This window comes from Fukomys damarensis, unplaced genomic scaffold, assembly GCF_012274545.1.
Source record: "Fukomys damarensis isolate Sample0158 unplaced genomic scaffold, DMR_v1.0_HiC HiC_scaffold_39, whole genome shotgun sequence".
NCBI lineage: Eukaryota > Metazoa > Chordata > Mammalia > Rodentia > Bathyergidae > Fukomys > Fukomys damarensis.
The window spans coordinates 111,694,945-111,717,517 of NW_022900951.1; the positions used below are offsets into that span (position 1 = coordinate 111,694,945).

The 22,573-nt window shown below is 39.8% G+C and overlaps 1 protein-coding gene and 1 long non-coding RNA gene across 2 annotated transcripts in view; one reads left to right on the top strand and one right to left on the bottom strand.

Moving 5' to 3' along the window:
• Positions 1–501, top strand: part of LOC104848625 (zinc finger protein 449-like) — a 5,808-nt gene extending 5,307 nt beyond the window's left edge. The window contains exon 5 of the mRNA XM_033760510.1: positions 482–501. Within this exon, the coding sequence (XP_033616401.1) occupies positions 482–501 (20 nt within the window). The remainder of the gene's footprint in view (positions 1–481) is intronic.
• An 85-nt stretch (positions 502–586) lies between these two features.
• Positions 587–4,759, bottom strand: LOC104875070. Its single transcript, XR_783924.1, has 3 exons — positions 4,482–4,759; positions 1,220–1,242; positions 587–718 (listed from the first exon to the last, which is right to left on the bottom strand). It is a non-coding gene; the product is annotated as an uncharacterized LOC104875070 (long non-coding RNA).
• Between the last annotated feature and the right edge of the window lie 17,814 nt (positions 4,760–22,573).

The window sequence follows — 22,573 nt, forward strand, 5'->3', positions numbered from 1 at the left end:
ACTTTATAAATGCTTGTACCAGAGCGAAGTTTACAATTCTTTAACCCTTAAGTCACCTCTACTGTGCCAGCTTCTCTGGCCCAGCAAAGGATTCGTTAATCACCTGGTCCCATTCACAACTCCTTTGGCAGGGGCGGTGTAGTACACAGGTGAGAGCACAAGGCTGGGCCTGGCTGCTACCAACACAGGAATACACGCACACACACACACACACACACACACACACACAACTGCGCAGGCGCTATTAGGTTATCTCCACTGTTAATTTGAAGAATTTGATATATGTTGAAAATACAAAACAAAAAAGATAGTATCCTTTACATTGTAGAATGTTTTTATCAATTACAAATTAAACATTTTCATTATTGAAAATATATACAAGGCACTAATGCTTGTATTCATATAGAAGAAATCAAAGCAGCGATTTTTTAAGTAAATATCAGCTATTTTATCTAAATTATCTATTATTTTTATTTTCCAGAGCCCGATCCACATCTTTAGAGATGCTAACCGGAGCCAAGTACGTAATAACATTACCACTTCTACTACACCTTTTTCAAAACGCAATCATACCTTCACAAAAAGTATCTCTGCGGAAGGAAACTTCTTTATTAATGCAGGCAATACCGTCCCTTACAGAGGTGACACAACCAAGTAGAACTTTGATTTCAGGTTCCGATGGTCCGGAGTCAGCAACATGATCATCGACAACCTCCATCTGCAAGACACAGAATTGCTTCAAACAAAAGAAATCTTCCCATAACACGAGGAAGTTGTAAGACTCCTAAAGAAGCCCCATCAGGACCACTGCAATTTCACCAACTAGCCTGGCACAGCTGCATGGATTCTTCCAAAATAAATAATCCCTGTGCTCAGGAAATACTTTATATAATCCCCCTCCATACCAGTCCGTATATTTCACTTGGCAAATACATCGCTGACGTGAGATGAGCGTAAAACTAATACCTGTGCATTATGGATTGTTAAACTGCATCCAGCGTGTTCACTGGGCATCCATGTTTAATGCCTTTGCAGTGTGACGTCCAAAGACAGAAATACATAATATCCGGGTCTTTTAAATGCAAAATTCAACACCATAAAATGCAAAATATCCAGATCTAAGTAACTTGTGATGATGGGTATAAATCAAGTTTGAAATTGGTTTCCACAAATTCCCAGGGGGAGAAAACATTAGAGTAAGAGAAAATCAAGGCAGTACCTGATCATTGGGAGACTTGAGCTCTGTGTGAGGGAAAAAAGAAAGAAACGGATTATTTGTAAATAGAGGTGGAGGCAGGAGCAGGGAGAGACAGAAGAACAGTAAATACACGTTAGGGAAATGGGGCAGAAAATCATAACACTCAGGATCACGAGACAAAATGGGAGAAATAACCACAGTGGGAAGAGATCTAACGAAGACAAGTCACATCAGGGCTTAATTTACCTAAGATGGAGAAGACTACAGATATTTCAGCTCATTGGAACTAATCATCCTCATATTTAAATTTCTGAATTACACAAATGATACATGTTGATTATAGAATAAGAAGAAATAAGCACATGAGCACAAAGCAGAAAACAGTGGCTTGTAATCCCTGATTCTATTACCTGGGCAGAATTATGGACTACATTTTGCTATTTACCATGCTCCAGATGTATGAATATATATCCTCTGCCTTTAAAACAAAATTTAACATCGTTATAGTATCAATAAAGATCATTGATATTTTTATAAAACAAGAGATCACTGAAAAGGTAACATGGCATCCCAACGAATGAATGTGTCATATTAAATGACCCACTCATATGACATTTACTTTTCATACTTCAAAATACATTGCCTAATGACCTGATGTCTTCAGCACAAAATCCTTGAAATCCTATTTCTTGTTCAAACATTTCTAGTGGAAATATGAGCCATTGAGATGTAAAGATTTTTCAGTGTTTTTCAAAGCCTATCTCACTGCTAGTCAGTCCCGTTTTCTCTATTGGAGTCTTTCTAGCTGTCAATTCCTCCCACATAGTCCTTTCTCCCAGACGCACTTTCATTCTATACACCACGACTGATCCATCACACCCTCTGACTTCCCTGGGCCCTGAGTCCCCATTAACTCTCAGCCATACTTTAGGGTCAACCTTCCCCAAGGTTTCCTGTCTGACTCCTACACTCTCAATTCTATTCCTTTTCCCTTGCAGACACTGCTAACACAGTGGGGGACGCAGACATCTGCAAAGCTTTATGAGGCCTTTTACACAACAGAGGTGAAGTGGATTGTAGGACTTCCGGTAAAGGACAACTGGATAGAAATTAGCAAAACGCGACGAGGCTCCTTCCCTCAGTCTGCGTACACCCAGGCTTACTGCATGTCTATGTGTAAATAAATAAACTTTTATAGAAAAGACTAAGTAAATCTTTGTGCTAATTATTCATTGCATTAAACCTCTCTAAGAATACTGCCTGAGCCCAAAGGCCACATGGTCAAGATGGAAATATCTATAGTATATAAAAACTGAGCACCACGAAACAGAGTCAAATTATGGTGCTGCGAGTGTAAGTGCAAATCTTCATAAACTAATTTTCCTAATGGGGCTTTTAATTTTCTTAACAAATTTCCTATATTTCTAAAATACAAATAGGTCTAAGTAAAATAGAACTCGCTGTGGTCTCAGGAAAAGGAAATCCCAAGTAAATTATGAGACTGCTTTTCACTTGTAACATTAACAAGGATTTCAGATGGATTATGTATCCATCCTTGCCATTACTGACAAGTCTCACAGCCTGCTGCTAAGAGTATCAATTAGTAAAATACACCTCAAAGGTAATTGGATATTACCCATCAAAATAGTAAAAACCTAGACAGTGGTGATGACTTCATGCCTCTGTAAATTTACAAAAAATATCATTGAATTGTACTCTTAAAATGAAATCATTTGGCAGGCATAGTGGCACAGACCTCTAATCCGAGCCACTCAGGAGGCTGAGGCAGGAGGATCGCAAGTTCGAGGTGTGTTGGGGAACTAATAAAATCCTACCTCAGAATAAAAAGTGTAAGGGATGTAGCTCACTCAGTGGTAAAGTACTTGCCCAGTATGAACATATATAGATATACTCATATATAATATAGCATATAGACTTATATATAATGCATTATATATTGTGTTGCTATATTTATATTATAAATACTTCTATATATTACTTTCATATACTATATAAATATTGTAGTATATTATATATATGCTAACCCTTCATTATTACTCCTGGCAAGGTGTTCTGCCTTAGCAATCAGTTGCATTCTTTTCCTTTTCTTTCCTCTTCCCTTTGCTTTAATTCTGAGGACCATAGGAGGGTAGAATATATGACATTTTTTAAATTACAAAAATTTGTACAGGCAAAACCATTTACTTTAGTTGATGGCCAAATGTGAAAATGTTATTTTTCATATCATTTATAATCTTGTTACCATAACTTAACAGAGTTTGGTAAGATTTCAGTGAAAATTATCTTCCAGAGTAGTTTTTCCCCCGGGATGGGGGGTTAATAACTTTACAATTAGTACATAAGGTGCAGAATTTCATCCCAATGAAGTGTGCCAGGAGTGTGATAATTTAATCCTATTTAAAGAAAACAAAAGGAGGAATGCACAAATTTGCTGCTGCTTAGGTCACTGCAGCTTCTAGGACCCAGTTTCTTTTACTGATTTAAAAACGAACGAATAAGAAAAAAAAAAGTTGTGCCTGAAATCAATTTTGTTTTTTTATAAGTAGCCGCCTGGTTCCTGTGTCCTGTTCAATACAGGCACCAGACCCTTGGTGTAGCTTCTGTTCGACTTTATACCCCGGGACTGGATTGGTCTGATTCCTTGGCCCTCATCTTGAATTGGCTACATCCAGGATCCATGGCCAGTGGACTGAAGCTTTGTTTTAAGATGACAAGGATCAGCTCGGGGGATGTGTGGGAGGGCGCTCTTATCATCCCCGCTTGAGGTTTCGAACCCTGGGTAAAGAGGCCATTTATCTTTGTAAACACAAAACATTTTTGCTTTCTCCAATTTTATGTTAATGCCGAAAGAATGGAAGCCAATAAAGATTTACTGATTTCTGAGAAAAAAAATACACACACACATTGAGAGAGAGAGAAACTATGTAAGAAACTAAACCTAAGATCCTCCTGCCTCTGCCTCCCAGAGTACTGAGATTAGAGATATGCACTAGTACTCTCCTCTCTTGTCACTATGTCTTTGTGTTGGTCCAACACTTTCCAGCTTTGGACCAGCGTTGGACCAACAGGAGAGGGATGGGCACGCATGGATATAGGTCTCCGACTATTTTGACGCCCTTCCCCGAAAACTCTTAGGCACAAAATGGCAGTGAGCACACCCCCACCCCGCTCCCGAGCAAGGTTTAGGCGCCCCCTTGAGGACACTCCTTTCAGGGCAGACAAGGCCCACACCGAAGAGTACCTAGCAGGAGCCACTGCTGACCTTCTTGGGGGTTCACCCGCCTCCTCCGGAAGAAAGTCAAAGCCCGCCTCAGAAGCCTCATCATGTTGCTGTCACCACCGGCCCGGACGCCGCCTCACCACACAGAAGTAGCACAAGGCCTCTTCGGTCTTGACTCCCTCAGGTCACAGGCCTGTTCCGCCGCTTCAGCCTCTGTGCGGTGTGACCAGAACAGTAGTCACTGTGCGGCGCCACCACAGGCGTTTGAGATGCCTTTAACCGCCCTCAAGGAGAGGGCGTTTGCAGGAGCGCCACTTGCTCAGTCCAGCCAATCAGGGTGCAACTAGACGTCACGTGTACACTGTACCCAATGCGTGGCAGTGGGAGGGGAACATAATGGCTCCTCCTATCAAAATGGAGGGCACCGGAAGGAAGGTCTCTCAAAAACACCATTGGGGCTGAGCTTTGAGTATGTTCTCGGGAAGTGTGTGTGTGTGTGTGTGTGTGTATGTGTGTGGAAAGTGTGGCAGAAATCTGTACAGACAAAAAACCCAGAATGATACTTAAGCGTGAGGACTGGGCTCACAGTGGGTGGTCTGCAATTACTCTGCAGCAAGGATCTCATTGAGTGTCCTGTGAGTATGTAACATTTTAGGGGATCCTCAGTACCGGTCTTTTACACTAGGACTCCTTTTAGAGAGAAATTTCTCTGTAGTAATGTATAGTATAGATTATACCGTAATTTATCATGGAGTTCTTTGATGATCCTTTGCTGCCACTTATTCCTTGCTTACCTAATTTTCTCTGCAATATATGTTTTTGCTGCATCTGATTTAGGTCAGTGGTTCCGCAGCTTGCCTCGCAAGTGCACAGACCCGAGTTCAATCCCCTATTCGCCGAGACAAAAAACAATGTATTACTCCTTCGCTTAGTAAAAATTTGTTGATTACTAATTATAATCCACGTACTGCTCTGGGAACTTGGAATGAACGATAAGAATAGGCAGTAATCTCTTCTCACAGTAAAATCATAAATGATTCAAATATAAAGAATAGCAAAATATTGACATGTTGAAAGATAATAAATTCAATAACAAAAACATAGCTGGACAACAGCGCAAGGATTTTGTGGGGAAATGATAAAAGGCAGTTAAAAAACCATGAATATTCATAGTAATCTTGGTTAGGCTGTGGAGTCTGGTTGCAGGTCTGGTTTTGTGGATTTGTGATGGTGCCAGGACTTGGGCAGAAGTTTCTGATCCCAGCATTGCATGAAGCTGGGAAGGAGAAACAACTTCAAGAGACTAAGTTAAACAGGGCAAAATAGACTCAAGCAGGACAATGACTGAATTTTTTTCCAATCCCTCCAATTTTAAAGGATTCCCTGGTACATGTACGTGTCTAGTCCATATATGTACTACTTTGGGGGAAATTCAATTAAAAACAAAATCTCCTCTCAATGCAGAAACCCTTCCATAACTATCAATATTATAACGAAATACATTTTAAACTACCATGTGACATGTATTAGAGGTGACTAGCTATAGAGATCACCAAGACAGTAAAAAACTGAATCTCTGTTGTCTGGCTAAATAAAGGCTACAGTGCGTTACTTTGGGTATGTTTTGTAAGTTGGAGTCAGGTTACAAGTTAATTGCAATCTCCTGCTGGAACCTGGGAGGCAGAGATTTACATTTCTTGATTTTATTTCAAAGAGATGAGTTCCAGGAAACATTCCTGAGTTCATAGCCTGGCAAGAGCCTGGCATGGTGGCCTGTGCTTGTAACCCCAGCACTTGGGAGGCTAAGGCAACAGGATTGCCATGAGTTCGAGGCCAGCCTGAATTATACAGTGACACCCTGTCTTCACAAACCAAACACCAAGCAAACCAACAAAAACACCGAAACCAGAGCAAAAACGAAACAGTTGAGAATGACTGAGAAAGTTTGACAGGAGAGATGATGAGAGGTCTCTATTTATTCTTATTTTCAACAGAGAGTGCTGTGGTTTAGAGCACAACTGTCCCCCAAAGGCCAGCTGTTGCAGTTTGGAGAGATGATGACATCGCGAAGGCATAACTTCATCAATGGATTAACGCACTGATGAGTTCATAGTTGAAAGCGCTCTTAGGAGGTATGGCCTAGGTGAATGCTGTAGGTCAGGGGCTTGACCTTGGTTACTGTATTACTCGCTTTCCTGTTCCCAGGATAAAATACTCAACGCCCACGACTCAGAGGTGGAAAGGTTTGTTTTGGATCACAGTCTCAGATGTGTCAGGTCATACATGATTGGCCAGCTCCAAGGCAGAAATGGATTAGTGAAAGGGCATAGCAGAGAAAAGCTGCTCACAGCATGGCAGCCAGGAAGCAGATAGAGAAGGGGGAGCCAGAAACAAGAATACAGCCTTTCAGGTCATGTCCCTAGTGATCCGCCTCTTCCAAAGAGGCTGCACCTCTGAACACATGAAACTTTTGGGGGACATTTTGGATCTAAACCATAATATTCTGCCTTTGGCCTCCAAAGAGCTCCTGTCCATGTCATTATGCAAAAATGCATTCAGACCATGTCTAAGAGTCAACAAGTTCTTAAAAGATCCAGCATTACTGACAAGTCCAAGTCCAAAGTCTCCTCTGACACCTAAGGAAACCCTTAGTTGTGAGACTGTGTAAAAGTGAAAAAGAATGTTAGATATTTCGAACACACAATGGCACAGGGTAAACATTCCCATTCCAAGTAGGAAAGATGGGGGCATCAAAAGGAATTAGGCCAAAGCAAGATAAAAACACTAGGAGGGCAAACACAAAGACTAAATCCAATAGTTCCATGTCCAGCACCTGGCACAAGCTGTTCAATGCAATTTATAAAGGGCTCTGCTCCTACAGCCGTACTGGTTGCAGCCTACAAGGCCTCTCCCTTCTGATGGCTCTGCTTATTGCCTGCAGCTTTCCTCAGTACACATTCCTGGAAGCTCCAAATCCTTGGGGTCTCTGCTGCACCTTGGCTTTAATCCCACATCTTCACACACTGCCCTCTTAAGGATACATGTCCTGGCCTTCCAGCTATTCCCTTGCTGGTTGAGTGGGAGCCATAACTCTTGCATTCTGCATGGACTAAAAACCAGCAGAACTTGGGCTACACTAAGATCTGCCATCAGCTCTAGGTACCCATTGGACCATCGCTGCAGTGGCCTCTGAGTGCTTGGCTGGATGATCTTAGGGAAACAGTTCCCTAGGTGGGCCCAAATGAGCAGGGGATCTTGGGGCTTTCTTCTCAAAACAAAGTGTTTCAGCGTTTACCCTAATGATATCCTTGAGGCTAAGGTGGGTAGAGTCTGGACATTTACTCAGATGCCTGAAAGGTATCTTTCTTACTGTCCTGATGCAAAATATTTGGCTTCTTTTCAGTGGTGCCAATGTTTTCAGCACCCACACTTTCCTTGGCATCAACTTTGCAAGTGCTTCCATTGTGAATAAATGTCAAACTTTTCATATGTTTTGACTCTCCTCCAGAATTTTCACTATACATTTGCCTAAAAGCAGCCAGCAGTACCCATGCATGTCGCAGCCCGAGCATTAGGGTGCCTTAAATTTTCTCCACAATATTAATTGCTCTGCTGCCTTTAAGTTCAGCCTCACACAAAGTCTTAGGACATGGACAAAATATAGAACAGTTCTTTGCCAGAATGACACACACACACATGCCCTTTGTCCAGGTTCGAATAGAGGCCGTATTCCAATCTGAAAACTCTTGAGCCTGGCCTTTACTATCTGCATTTGTATCAGCACTAAGGCCTTCTAAGTTCTCACCAGAATCACCCATCAAGCTGAGTTTACAGAAGGCAAGGACTTCTCCAGCTCACATCTCCAAACCTTTTGAAACTCCATCTACAAAGCAGCTGCCAAGGCTTCTAAGCCACCTGTTAAGTTATAGCCACAGTGAAGACCCCATTTCTCTGATACCAATTTTCTGTACGAGTCACTTTCGCATCACAGGAACAAAATACCCAACACATGCAATTTAAAGGAGAATAGGACAGTGAATTAAGATGTGAGAGTGATACCGAAGTTGCCTTGGAGAGATTAGGAGGTTGTAAATGCCGTGACCATGCAATATCTGCCAAGAAAAGCTGCAGACAGCAAGCAAAGACAGCCCAAGTGATGGGAAATGTGGGTGCAGCCCGCAGGCTTTGTAAGGGGGAGTTGCCCATGCACACTGGAGTCCATGCACCATGGACTATTTGCCCCAGATACAAGATGGGGAGCTACAGGAGAAGGATGTGTTCTACTGCCTTTCAGTGTTACTTTGGTCTGATTCCTCCTTGCTGTTTTCTTATTCTGAATGTTCAGAATGGAAATGTTTACTGTGCATCCCACCATTTAATGTTGGAAGTAGGTTGATTTGGTTTTTATTTTTTAAGGACAGTCACAGCTAAAAATTGCATTGCTTCTCTCAGGAGACATTGGACTTGGACTTCTGATCAGTGCTGGAACTATTAAGCCTTTGGCACCTCTTGGAAATGGACTAAATAAATCTCCCATAATGAGATGGACGTCGACTTTAGGCACCAGAGGTAAAAGGTTATGGTTTGGATCTAAAATATCCTCCAAAGGCCAGCTGATGAGCTAGTTAGCTTCTGGGAAGTAATCAAATCATGACGGTGAACTGCAGTGCAATGGTGACTGTATCTCACAGAAAGATTTACCATTCTAAGGATTTGGATGTAGCTCGGGGGATTGGCCAGTAGATGGCGCGATTCTCATAAGCACAAGATGAAATTGGGGTGGAGAAAGGAGTTTCACCAAATCCTCCTGACAAAATCAGCTTTCTGTAAATGAATAAGCCATCAGAATGAGATTTTTAGTTTTCCCAAGCAATATGAGTTGCAAGATGTTACACAAAGAAGAACCTGTGAGGTGATTATCTGTTTTTGATTTCTCTACACTCGCTACAAGAGTGATTTGAAAATATAACCTGCAGAAGAACACCCCAATAAGTCAGTAGACTTTTTGGGGAACACCAGGAAATGGAAGGGAATGATCAGCCCGTGTTTTCAACTAGGCCGAGTGTAGCATGTGCCGGCCGTGGAGGAGTTAACCTGCTGAGTTTGAATCCTGGCTCTTCAGCTTATGAGCTGAGTGACATTGGTCAGGTCCCTCACACTCTCTGGCCGCACCTTTCTTTATTTCCAAAACCATTAATAATACATGGGGTTTGGAAAAGAACCAATGAAACAGTGCACGCAGAGAAGTAAGCATTCAGCACAGTGTCTGTACTAGTTGGCTAGGGCTGTGGTAAGAGATGACAACCAACTGGGTGACTGCAAAAGAGTGAAATGTGATCTCTGAACTCTGGAGGCCAGAGGTCTGAAATTGAGGTGTTTGTAGGATCGCAACCCCCTGAATACTCTAGGAAAGGAACTTTCCTTGCTGCTTCCAGTTTTTGGTGACTGACAGCAACCTGTTGTTTTCTTCAGCACGTGGCCTTCTCCCCCATGTGTCTCTGCGATTTTGCGATGCTTATAAAGACACCAGTCATATTGAATGTATGGCCCATGTTAATCCAATAGGATATCATTTTAACTAATTACATTTGCAGAGACTCTATTCCAAATGAGGTCCTATTCTCAGATTCCAGGTGGACATGGACTTTTGAGGGCCACTATTCAGCCCAGTACAGTGTCCACCTGCTACATAGAGGCAGCCTGGAAATGAGTGTTGGTCTTTATCAGCTCTTAGCTTTCTTTATACCTATTCACACTAAGTCTCAGGATGTCTAAAAGATAGAACCATGTCCATGCTCGAAAGCACCAGCTTATCATTAATTATAGCTACTCTGAACCCACTGGGTAGGAGAGATTGGAGAGGTGCCTTCTGGCTAGTACGAAGTCATTTATCTCAGTATGAAACAGATGTGTGTTTGCATCCAGAAGAGCAACCTACTTTTTGAAATTACTTCTAGAGGATGTTTTGTCATGATTTCTGGAGATGAAAGACTTTTGTTAAGGAACTGCTGTGAGCATTTCCAGTGCTCCAGTCTGTGCATGTCTCTAATCATGGAAGTCAAAAAGAAGGCTGACAAGATATAAATGTTCATGGATTGAATGGTATGAATGATATAATGGCCAGAATGCTATAGAATCTAAGAATGCAAGATGCATGCCTACGTTGGGGAAGGAGGCAGTGGTGTTAATGTTAGAGAGGTTAGCTAGGGTAGGTTATTACTAGTAACCTATTGCTGTTGGTCAGCAGAATAAAAGTCTCGGAAGGAGGGGTTAAGACATTAAGAGAAAACTCAAGATTTCAGGTGTTCCTCTTGGGATTCGACATGTAAAATAGAGTGTGATTTTGGATTTAGACTGCTTAAATTTGTTTGTGTATTTTGATGTCGGTGTGAAGGTATTGGAATTACATGTAAGCAGCTGCTAAAATCTCTGCAGCCCCTAGATAAAGCCAAAGAACAATAATCCCTTACCAAGAATAGTTTCTCCAGGCCCCCCACCCATCCTGGGCTCCGAGCCTCACAGTCCAGAGCGAAGACAGTCACTCAGCTCTTTGAGCCGCTACTGCCTTCTAGGCTGAATGGTCCACCGGGGGTTGACTCACATCTTCACTCTTGCACATGTTGAGCCCTGAAAAGCTAAAAATCAGCCATTGAACATGGTGCCCAGCAGGTTCTGATGATATATCTGATCTAGTGATCTGTGGCACAGCAAAATATTCAACTTCAAAATCTTCTTGATGTTATTTCTTGTGCAGTTGGGCTTCTGTTCAGAAAGTCCTTACAGGTGCCTATGACCTCAAGAGTTGTACTTATTTTATCTTTCAGCAGATTGAATATTTCTGTTTTAATATTTAGATTTTTAATCCATTTGGATTTTGGTTGAGTACATGGTGAGAAATAGGAGTCCACATTAAATCTTGTGCGTGTGGGTAGCCAGTATTCCCAACACCAGTTGTTAAAGAGCCTATGATTCCTTCAGCAAAAGTGATTGGCCATTTCTTTAAAGATCAGTTAGTTGAGTGTGCCTGGGCTTGTTTCTGCATTCTCTATTCTATTCCATTGATCAACATGTCTCTTTTTGTGTCAGCACCTCGCTTTTGGTGGAAATGTAATCTAGTACAATCCTCATGGAACTAAGTATGGAGATTTCTCAATTCCTAAAAGTAGCAATTCCAGCTATTTCACTTACAGATATTTTCCAAAAGAGTTCAAGCCATTATATTACACTGATACATGTATGGCCACAATTACAGTAGCACAATTCATAATATATAAATCCAGAAGTGGCCTATATGCCCATCAACAGATTAAAGGATAAAGAAAATGTGTTTTTTATACACAATAGAGTACTACTCCTCCGTAAAGAAGGATAAATTTGAGTTATTTGTAGGAAAATGGATGTACCTTGAGACCATAATGTTAAGCAAAATAAATCAAACACATAAATATCTCATGGTTTCTTTTATAAGAGAAAACCAAAGTAAAAATAAAGTCAAAACAAAAGACAGGAAATAAGGAGATCAATCTTGGCAAAGGGGGACCAAGAGATGGAGGGAGAGAGGAAAACGGGGAGGAGAAGGGAACATAAAGAATTGAGATGTGTTATGTACATGTACCAACTCCACTCAAGATATGTAATTATTATGTACTGTAAACATGTACTAACAAAAGTGGAAAAAATAAATAAAATATAGCAAATTAAACTTGTTCCTTGTTTTTAAAACACCTCTCTTCTTTCTCTTTTGCCTAGAAAGACAGATAGCATCTCTGAGTCCTGGTGTCCCTCTCTTCCCCACAACCAGTGAGGGAGATTCTACTCCCTATGGTTTCCTCTTTGCATAACCACTAGCATTATCTTAATTTATGTAAACATTATGCCCCCTTAAGTCATTGTAAGTTTCTATTTCCGTCTCCCTGTTTCCAGCTTTGCACCTTCATCAAGGTTAAATTCATCTTCCTCACCCTAGGTAAGGTATTCTATGGAAAGCATAAACATGACCATACCACTCTGTACTCCAAAATCCTTCAACAAGAGTCTCTTTTCTTTATGATAGCGTTCCAAGAATTATGAATAAAACTGCTATAACATTGGGAGGCTGAGGCAGGAGGATAACCATGAGTTTGAGGCCAGCCTGGACTACATAGTAAGACCTTGTCTCAAATAAATAAATAAATACAAACACTGAAAAAAAAAAGTTTGAATTCTGAGGCTCTTTAAGATCTAATTGCTATCTTTACACCACTTGTTCTCCCTCTCTGCCACTCATGGTTTTCAAACACTTACTCCATTCTCCACACACAATCTAATCTTTTTCTTTCCCCTTTAATATTTCTTTTCACTGTGAACATATCCTCATCTCATCTCACCTTTTGTCTTCAAGATAAAATTTAAACTCATTGCTCCTTCTAGTGTCAGTGTTTTCTATGCCTCCATCTTTGTCAGGAAGATAATTATTAAAAGGATACAAGAACCAAGTTCAGGAAATGAAAAAGTCATTAATGTAAGGCAGACACTGGAAGTGGGGCACAAAAAGAATATGGATGACTGCAACCCACATATTTCCTGGAACAACTGTAAGCACAAAAAGAAAGGAGATTGATAACAGATGGAAGTTAGCAGGTGGTGAAGTGATTAAACTCCAACACAAGGAGGAACATTATCAAAATCATAGGCTAGGACCATGCAGCAGTTAATCTTTACTATCAATTTAATTGGCTTCAGATTGGCCTCGGAGACTTAAAAAACATCCTTTTGAGTGTGTCTGGGTGGGCCATGGAGGCATAGCCTTGGGTACTGTATCTGGTCTCTGGCCTCTTCTTTTTGGTCTCTTGCCCTCTACTCTCTGCTTTTCCAATGACAAACATTGAGTTGCACTCCTCCACCATGCCCATCCAGCACGATGTTTGTACCTCGGAGCCAACTCACCATGGACTGAAGCCTCTGAAATTGTGAACCAAAGCAAACTTCTCCATCTTTTAGTTGGTGGTGTCAAGTATTTTGTCCCAGCAATGAAAAGCTGACTAAAACAGAGTATATAATCAAGGAACAAATTGTCACCATCACATTTATCACCACAAAAGTGTAATACAATGAATTTAATGATATAAAGATAATAATAAGAATTAACATTGTACATAGTATAAAATAATTCTAGTATGAACATTAATATATAATAATGAGCCTTGGTCATCAAGAAAAGGATGCATTATTTTCAGGGTTCTTAGGAGCCAAAGATGATATGTAATACTCTAAATTCCTCTGAAAGAAATACTAAAATTTCAGGTACACAAAGCTGACTCTGGCTTGTAAGGTGTGCTTTTGCATTACAACCCAGTCCCTAAAGATGTTAGGTAGGTACAACAAGAAGCTTAAAATATTTGCTGGGCATTTTCTATCTGCTGGACCCTGTACCAAAAGCTTCCAGTCTATGATATCCTTTGACCTTCAGAAAGACAAAGTGAGGTGATTATTGTCACTACCATTTTACAAATGAGGAATGATTTGCCCACAATCACAACTAGAGTGTTGGAAGTGAGATCCTCCTCTAGGTTGGTATGATTCTAAAGCCAAGACTTCCTCATACCTCAGTTTCACATTCTCTCCCTTCAATTGCATATGAGAAGCCATACATTGGAAGAAGATGACAGGGAAGTTTTTTTAAAAGAGAAATATAAAAGGCTTGGATAATGGTGGAACTCTGGGAGGGCAGGGTGAGGCCATCCATAAAACTGCTCCATTTTAAAAGCAATGAAAGTGCTGGCACAGATTGTCAAAATCAATGTTTTTGGAACTCTGGAAATTAACTGAAGGCTTACAACCATCTGAGGAGGTTTTATTTTTAAAAATGCTCAATCTCTGTAAAACAGCACAGTCTATGGCTTTTTTACTTGGACTATTCCCATCCCATTTTCCCCAGTTTCACAGGAACTTTAAAGTTCAGAAGCTTCTAAATCACAGTTTCTATGAAATCTATCAGTTTGAAAAATGAAACCCCCTTCAAAAATGGTCAAAATATAGAAGGTCAAAATGTCTTCCATTAATAGTTGTTATCTCTGGTGAGGAGTAAGATTTGAGAGTTTAGCTTTTTACTTTATAACATTTTTATTTGATTAAATTATTACAAATGTGTTACTTTAAAATGAAAACATGAATAATGATAAGGCCAAAAGAGAGACTTCATGAAAATATTCTAGTGACTAAGAGATGGTAGATGGAAATTGCACAAAACTATTTATGACTTTTTCTAATTTAAAAAGTATATCAAATATTGACATTGTTCTTATTTGATGCGCAGTCTTTAACATGTCATTTTAGTGAAACCAAAAAAAAAGGTTTCAAGAGCTTTTACAGACACAATTTGAACTTTAGTAACTGGTTCTACTTTATAACATTTACGTCCACCAACTGTAAATTGTCTTAACAGAATGGTTTTCAGGGACTTAGGCATAACAAGGTTTGGCAAGATTGCCTGCTACTCTTTGCAAAAATAACTGTGAATTAACTCAGCTATAATCTTTTTTTTTAACCTCATTGAGTTTATTGGTACATTTTAGGTATACAGTACAGTTACATTAATAATTTGTGATCATGTACCTTTACATGACAGATCTTGGTTCTCATTTTTCCCCACACCCCTGCCCTCCCTTCACCCCCTCCTGCCTCCCCTATTTACAAAGACTTTATTTCCATTTTTGCCTTTTGTCATGTTTTTTCTTGCCCCTTATTTCCTTTCCCCTACTCTTCCCACTTCCCCTATACTTTAAAAAAGCTAATTGGAAACTATCATAAGGAGCTTTGTGTTCCCAATGGTATAGCCTGACCTGGATCCCGAATTTCTTCTGGCTGTGTAGAAAAATGCATCATGTGCCACATAGTGTATTAGTAGGAAAGCTTTAGGTAGCTGCCAACGACAATATTCACACCACTATTTGGGAAGCCTAGAAATTATGAGTGAGGCTAGGAAGAAACCTGCCATGGAAAAAAATCCGCCACCTACCACTTCAGATACAATAATGACCCATGTTTTGTTTGACACAAGAAGTAACCTGGAGCATCACATTCTCCCCATAATTATTGGAAAGTATTTGTGCTTAAGACCCGTGGTGATCTAATCTCCCACAATCATCTGTTGACTATGGCCGGGATTCAGATGATCTTTGAAGCCCCTCAAATTGTAGGTCTGATTTTGTGTGAATGTGAATTTTGGAGAATGTCCACTGCTTCAGTCAGTTTCTCAAGGTGGCCTGTGGCCAAAAGAAATATAAGATTCACAATCAGAGGATTTCCAGATTGAGACCAGGGAATAACAGGCTGGTAAGACATTTCTTCACCCTCACCTCCCCTGGATTCTTTAAAGACAGCTCTGAGTCTGGACACATCCCTAAACCTGCAGTGTCTTTGACCCTATATTCGGGCAGTGAATAGAAGGACTGAGGTGCAAGCCAGGGCCAGGAAAACAAGACAAAATACAAAGCTGTTTTCAAGTTCCAAGCTGCAGAGGTCTTTAGAGAAAAAGCTCTGGTCCAGCTTTGAAAAGTAACTCTATTCCTAACCAGGCAGTTTAGAGGAGGAAAAAGATGTACGTTTCTCAATACGAGCAGCAGGCTGTGTTAGCAGCCACCATAGATCTGGCTTCAGGTTGGATTCAAAGGAATTGTTTCTAGAGCCCAGCCAAGACAGGACTCAGAGAAAATTTGCCCATTTTAGACCCAAATAGCTGGAACAAGGCAGCAGCATAATATATAAGGAGAACTGAGTGCCATCACAAATCAAAAAATCTTGGTTTTAGTCTCTGGTCCTTGTCTTGCTCTGTGCACTTGGGTAAGATCCTTAACCTTTTGAGATTCAACTTCCTTCTCTTCAGACTATAAGGTATAGACTAGTCAAGAACACAAGAATGTATCATTTAGAGTTACAAGTCTCAAGCTTTCCTCTATGTTTCCAAAATTCAGAAAATTCTGATTTAGAAGCTAATTTGAGCCACATTTGGGGAAGAGCCAGAAATCACACAGTGCCGGATCTGCTGAATAAGGTGGATACGGACACAGTATAGTGTTTTTAACAAGCCTGCATTTCTGTTCGATGGCACTTGGCAGCAGCATTCATTTTATTTTGATTTTACTTCATAAAGACAGCTACAAAAGAGGACTTCCAGAACTGCTTTAGAAAGTAGCAAGAATGATAACTATGTTTGGGGGGGTATATTGAAGAGGACTTATGGCAGTGTGTCTTTTATTGTAATAAAAATCTTTAATTAAATATTTATTTCTTTAAAATGACAACTAAAATTATATATATTCATGGTGTACAACATGGTATTAAATATGTATGCATTGTGGAATGGCTAAGCCTCATTAATTAATAAGCATTACTGCACATATTAATTTGTGTGTAGGTGGTCAGAAAATAACTACTTTCTTAGCAATTTTCAAGTCTACAGCATTATGTTATTAACTGGAACCCTGAGATGCCTGCTTCTCATTGTGGTACAGTAGATTTTGATATCTTCAATAGCCCAAGGTACTTAAGATTTGAATGAAATGCCAGGGAGGAGAGGGATGGAAATTGGAATGATGCTCAGGGAAGCATCATTCTTAGGAAAATGCTTTCCTAAGAGGAGAAATAATGCACCAAGCCCTCTGGGAAGGCAGCAGAAGTGAACAGAGGGCAAGAGGGAGAAGGTCCTATTTGAGGTTGCAGTAATTATGTGGATCAAAATACATAGTGGGGGAAGACTCAATGCCAGTCCATCTTCAGGCTCATCATAGAGGATCTCCTATACGCTCAAATCTGAAAGACACATTTGTGAAACATCAAATTTTAGAATTAGTTGATAAAAATATTTACAAGTAATCTCCTATATCACTGGTAGGAATGTCAGTTGGTCTCTTTTGGTAAGCAATTTTCAAATATTTGTTTAAAAGCCGTGAAACAGTTTTTAACCCTCTGACCTAGAAATTCTCATTTTAGGAACTCCATCCTAATTAAATGATCTAAATAATTGAAAATTTACCATGCACAGATTGTCATCAGAGGGCCCTATTCTTTCCAGAATATGAGGAAATTAAACACCCTCTGAGTGGTGGGCCTTCCTCTTGTTCATTTCTTAATGTAACATCGCAGCATTCAAAGACCTACAATGAAAGGGTGATATTAACATCCCTATTCGAGATGAGAGTAAGATAGCAGAATACCTCTAATACGATTTCCTTTGTAAAAGGGGAGGGGGAGAAATGACCCTTGGAAAAGCAGAGGCTCCCCACCATGCGTCTCTTGGGTGACCTTCCTGCTGCCCCTAGGTCTTATTCTCTGGGAGGATCTGCCTTGTTTATTTTCTTCATGGCCGCACCTGAGGAGGACACCAGGAAAGAAGCTACTTCTGGGCATAGCAGCCCTCTCCCTAGTGGTAGGCTTGGTGCAAAGTGGGGTAAAGCTCAGTAGTCTTTTCTGGTGAGACTAGAGGTTCCTCTACTAGGCAATCCATTTGCCAACATAAGACAGCTTGGTTCTTTTCCTTTCTTCCATCAATTCCATAGACTGATAACTAACATGAAGAGGTACTAGAAATTAAATTCTAAGCTGGGTGATTCTGTATTTTAGCATCAATCCTTGTAGCTAAGACCATCCCCCCAGCCCTGAGTTTAATGGCTCATGGGTTGCTGTTTTACAGTAATTTCAAACAATAGTCTGAGATGGAGAGGTTCCACGGGGATAATCAGTATCTTTCCCACGTGCTTTTAAGAGATTGGGAGGATCAGACTCTGGCTCATCTGAGGACCCCACTTTCACTAGCTCTTCTCATTCCTTGGGGCAGATAACAGGGCTTTGTCCATACTGCACAGCTGTCTGACTAAGCCATTTTAAAGGGCAGGCTGAAAAGCTTCTATTTGCAGAAGCTGTGGTTTTTCCCTCTTTTGTTTCGGATGTGTCAGCTTTACCAACAAAAACATGTCCCTTTCTTATAGAACTTTTCCGAATGTTACAGGCACAATCAAAGCAATATCTGGGGCCAGTGATTTAGCTCAGTGGTTCCACAATCTGCCTCCAAGAGCAAGGTCCAGAGTTCGATCTACCAAAACAAAACAAAAACAAAACAAAACCAGCAACATCTGTATCTCAATTCTCTACAAAGCCATATAAGGCCTCAGCAATAATAGGCATTTAGTTTAGGGAAAACCATTTTACTCCTCCTCTTTGAAGCCATGTAAACAGGCTTCTGTATATTCCAGCTCACAACAGAGTGCTGGTCATTGGCATCCACTCAGTCTTGCCTTATATTGTTGTTTTAATGGGAAAGACTTGAAATTGTTTAAAGGCTGTTAGGAAACATTACACACTAAGGGATGTTAAACATTGAAGGAAGAAGAGGTTAGAAATAGAGGGAAAGAGGGAGAACGGAGGAAAGGAACCAGGAAGAAGGGATTCATTGGGTCAGTCAACAAATGTTTATGGAGTGACTATCACACTTCTTGCACTAAAATGACATGGTAATCAAAACCCAGAGAACAGATGATGGGACTGAGCTCAGAAGGAGTAACCACTCTTCTGTGATAGAAAGAGAGGAGGCATACTAATCTGTGGTTTGGGCTCTTGTACTTAGGTACTCAGATGTTATAAAAGGATAGCATATAGCTTTCTAAGTTCTTCACTAAAGTTGGTTGTACATAAAGAATATAAAGTGGCACCCAAATTATTTTAAATGTCTGGGTTTTCCACTAGTGATGTAGTGAGGGGAATATTTTATTCATGTATACTTTAGCCATTAAACTAGACAGTCATGAGCTTCTCTTAGTTAATGCAAACCGTTTGCTTTTTTACTGTGCTTGAGGAGACAAAATATTTTCATATAATTTTTGCCTAAACGAAACAGCCCATTCTAAATGTTAATTTTTCAGTGTCAAACTTTGGTGAGCCATCTTTTGAGGAGCAATTACAGTATGCTTAATTTTCAGTGGTGGCTAAACAGAAAATTCTGGGATTTGTTACTATTAAAGCTTCATTAAGAGAAATTTATAAAGACTATTTTTGATCAGTTGAATAGATACCAATGTCAATGTATGGGAAACTTTTCTTCTCGTTCATGTATTGTTTTGAACCACTTTCTATGGCATTTGGTGCAATAAACCTTTGGAATTAAAAAGAAAAAAGAAAGGAGGCAGTGATTTCTGCTGATGTGGATAGGATTTAGTGGCATGTGAGCATGAAAGGAAATGACTCCCTGTCTGAAAATATCTATTTTCCCTACAGAGTAGAAAGCAAAGTCACTTTACTGTGACTGAGAACTAAGAATACTGGAGATTTCAAATAGTTTTTGTGGGACATGAAAAAGGATGAAGAGTTATGTGTCAAATTGCCTCAACTCTTTCCTAAGGCTATAGCCTACTGCTGTACCCTGCAGAATGTAAACTTACAGTCTCATAACCTGTTAAAACAATTCCTTAAAGTCAATACTAGTCCCCCACACACTATTGCTTCTGCTACTTTGAAAGACTGAATAGTATCTAGAACTGAGTTGGGATTGGAACTTGTGGTGTCAGACACTCGACCACACGGTGGCAGGATTTCCTCTTGAAAATCCAGTAGGTGCAGTTGGATTGATCCAGGACTGGATTTTTCATGAAGTAGAATGGAAGTGAAAGGAGGATGGAGTTGTTTAATGATGTACCACAGGTCTAGTCTGGATTGGGAAGGAATTGAGAGAAAAGTGTTAATTTGCTAGAACAACATGGAAGGATCAAGGAAGCAAAGTCTAGTAAGGTTAAAAAGCCTCACCCACCCACCCCCAAAGAAAATGTTAAAGTCTTAATTCTCAGTACTTCAGAATGTTGTCTTACTAGGAAAGAAACTCTTTAAAGAGTTGATCCAGCTAAATAAATGTCATTAACATGGGATCTAATCCACAATGACTTGATATGTCCTCATAAAAAGGAAACATTTGGACACAGACACGCACAGAGGGAAGACGATATGAATACACGCAGGGAGTACACTATAGGAAGACAGAGTACTAGAGCAGTGCATCTTCAAGCCAAAAATGCCAAAAATGCTGACAAACCACCAAAAGCTAGAAGAGAGACATGGACAGATTTCTCTAGAGGTTTCAGAGGGCGTGTGGTCCTGCTACGCTTTAATTTCAGACTTCTAGTCTCCAGAACAGTGAGACAATAAAATTCTGCTATTTTAAGTTTTTTGTTATGGTAGCCCTAGAAAACTAATCTAAGATATGTGGAAAATAAGGGCGTGAAAGAGCCTGGAGGATACGAGTTAATGAGATAGTAGACGCTGATTGAGTCCAGACTTTTGAAGCAGTTAGCAGATCTTGAGGGGGTGAGCAAAATAAACATTCCCTGGGAGTTTTTGAAAAACCCAAATTTGTAGACTGATGTTAAGTAACTAGAGGGTTTCATCAGTCACTGGGTCCTTTCTTATCTCAGTCCAAATCTTACTGTTGGTCCTAGAGTGTTCCAGAGCAAACTGCAGGTTAAAAATGTAGGGCCTCCCTACTGTAACCATTTTAAGATCAAATGAGCACTATATTGATCTCACCAACACTGCTCCATTGCCGTTTTGTGTGAAACCATAATGGCAAACAGACTTGTGATTCACCATAGAGTGACTTCCTCTGGCCGTCACTAAGCAACAAATCAAGATGGATCCATCTGTGGCCAATTACATGCTCTCTAGAAAAAGACACTTTCTTTAGGAAGCAAACCTAAACGTCCTATACAACACCATATCCACAATAAAAAATCTCTTACATTGAGGGAAAAAAAATAGTCCTACCTCTTGGGGGCTCTTCAAAACTAAGGCCAAAACTTTAAACTACAAATTGAGTTATAAATATAATTAAGATACTCATTGTATGAATAATGCCTGGTTTGTTTTATAAAGCTACAGTGGCATATAACCCATTTAATTGACCTACTTCAGTTAATATAGAAAACTTCAACTAAAAACTACCTGTCAGTCATTCAAAATCAATGAATTAAGGCATAATATTACTTCAAGTTTCCTCATAATCAATGATATATTTCAATTAAACATTGATTCTAAAGAAGAATATGACATAGTCCCTGTCCCAATGGAATGTGCTGCCATCTAGTTGGAAAAATAACATATGTACATAAAAACATAATAATGCAAGGTAGGATAAGCATTATCTCATTTAATTTTTCCGTCAGTGCCATAAGGGAGTGCTATTTTATGACCACTTTACAGATGAGGAAACCAGGATAGATTTCCTAAAACAACATAGCTATCAAAGAGTACAGCTGGTATTTGAGTCCAGGTAGTCTCCTTCCAGAGGCCACACTTTTAAGAATACAATAGACTAAAAATGAATGATTCAGCAGCTGCCCAAATGTTCTAAATCTTGAAGTAGGACCAGAAGAGGAACAGCTGAGAGTGAAATGTCTTTGAACATAATTTCATATTGGGTCAATAGTAGCTACATAATATGGAATGCTCTTTCAAAGTACACTAGATACTATTAGTCAGACAATGCCAATCAATTCCCATAAAAATCTGCAGACATAGGTATCCATGAAAAAGGCTCTAGTTCATCTATACTTCAGGAGACTCTATTCTCTGGTTTCTTGCCTTTATAATCTCTACCATCATCTTCTGAACCCACTGTGCTATTTTTCTATCTGGCCAGTTGAGAAAAATATTACAACTAAGGGACATAAAACTTTACACTTACAATTAAATAATAATAACGGCCACATATTTTTTTCTGTCATATGTTAGCTTCTTGGTATCTATTATCTCAAACATCATCAAAACCTATGTAGTTAGCATTGATTTGATATCTGAGGAAACCGAGGCATACGGTATAAAGTACCCATAAGTAGCAAATTGAGACTGGGATTTAAACCAGGTCTGACTGTAGAGCCTATTGTCTAGAACACTATCCTCTAAAAAGTTTTATATAATGTTGAATGAGAAAACTAAACCTACATGTCAATTGACTATGATATTCCATACTCCTAGTAATATTAATATATTTATTTGGGAAACATTTTCCTAGATCATTTTGACTGGTATTACTCTAAGATACATTACCATTAATTTATGCAGAAAAACTAGAATTCCTCCATTTCTAAATTGCATGATAAAGTCTTTTCCCATGCCAA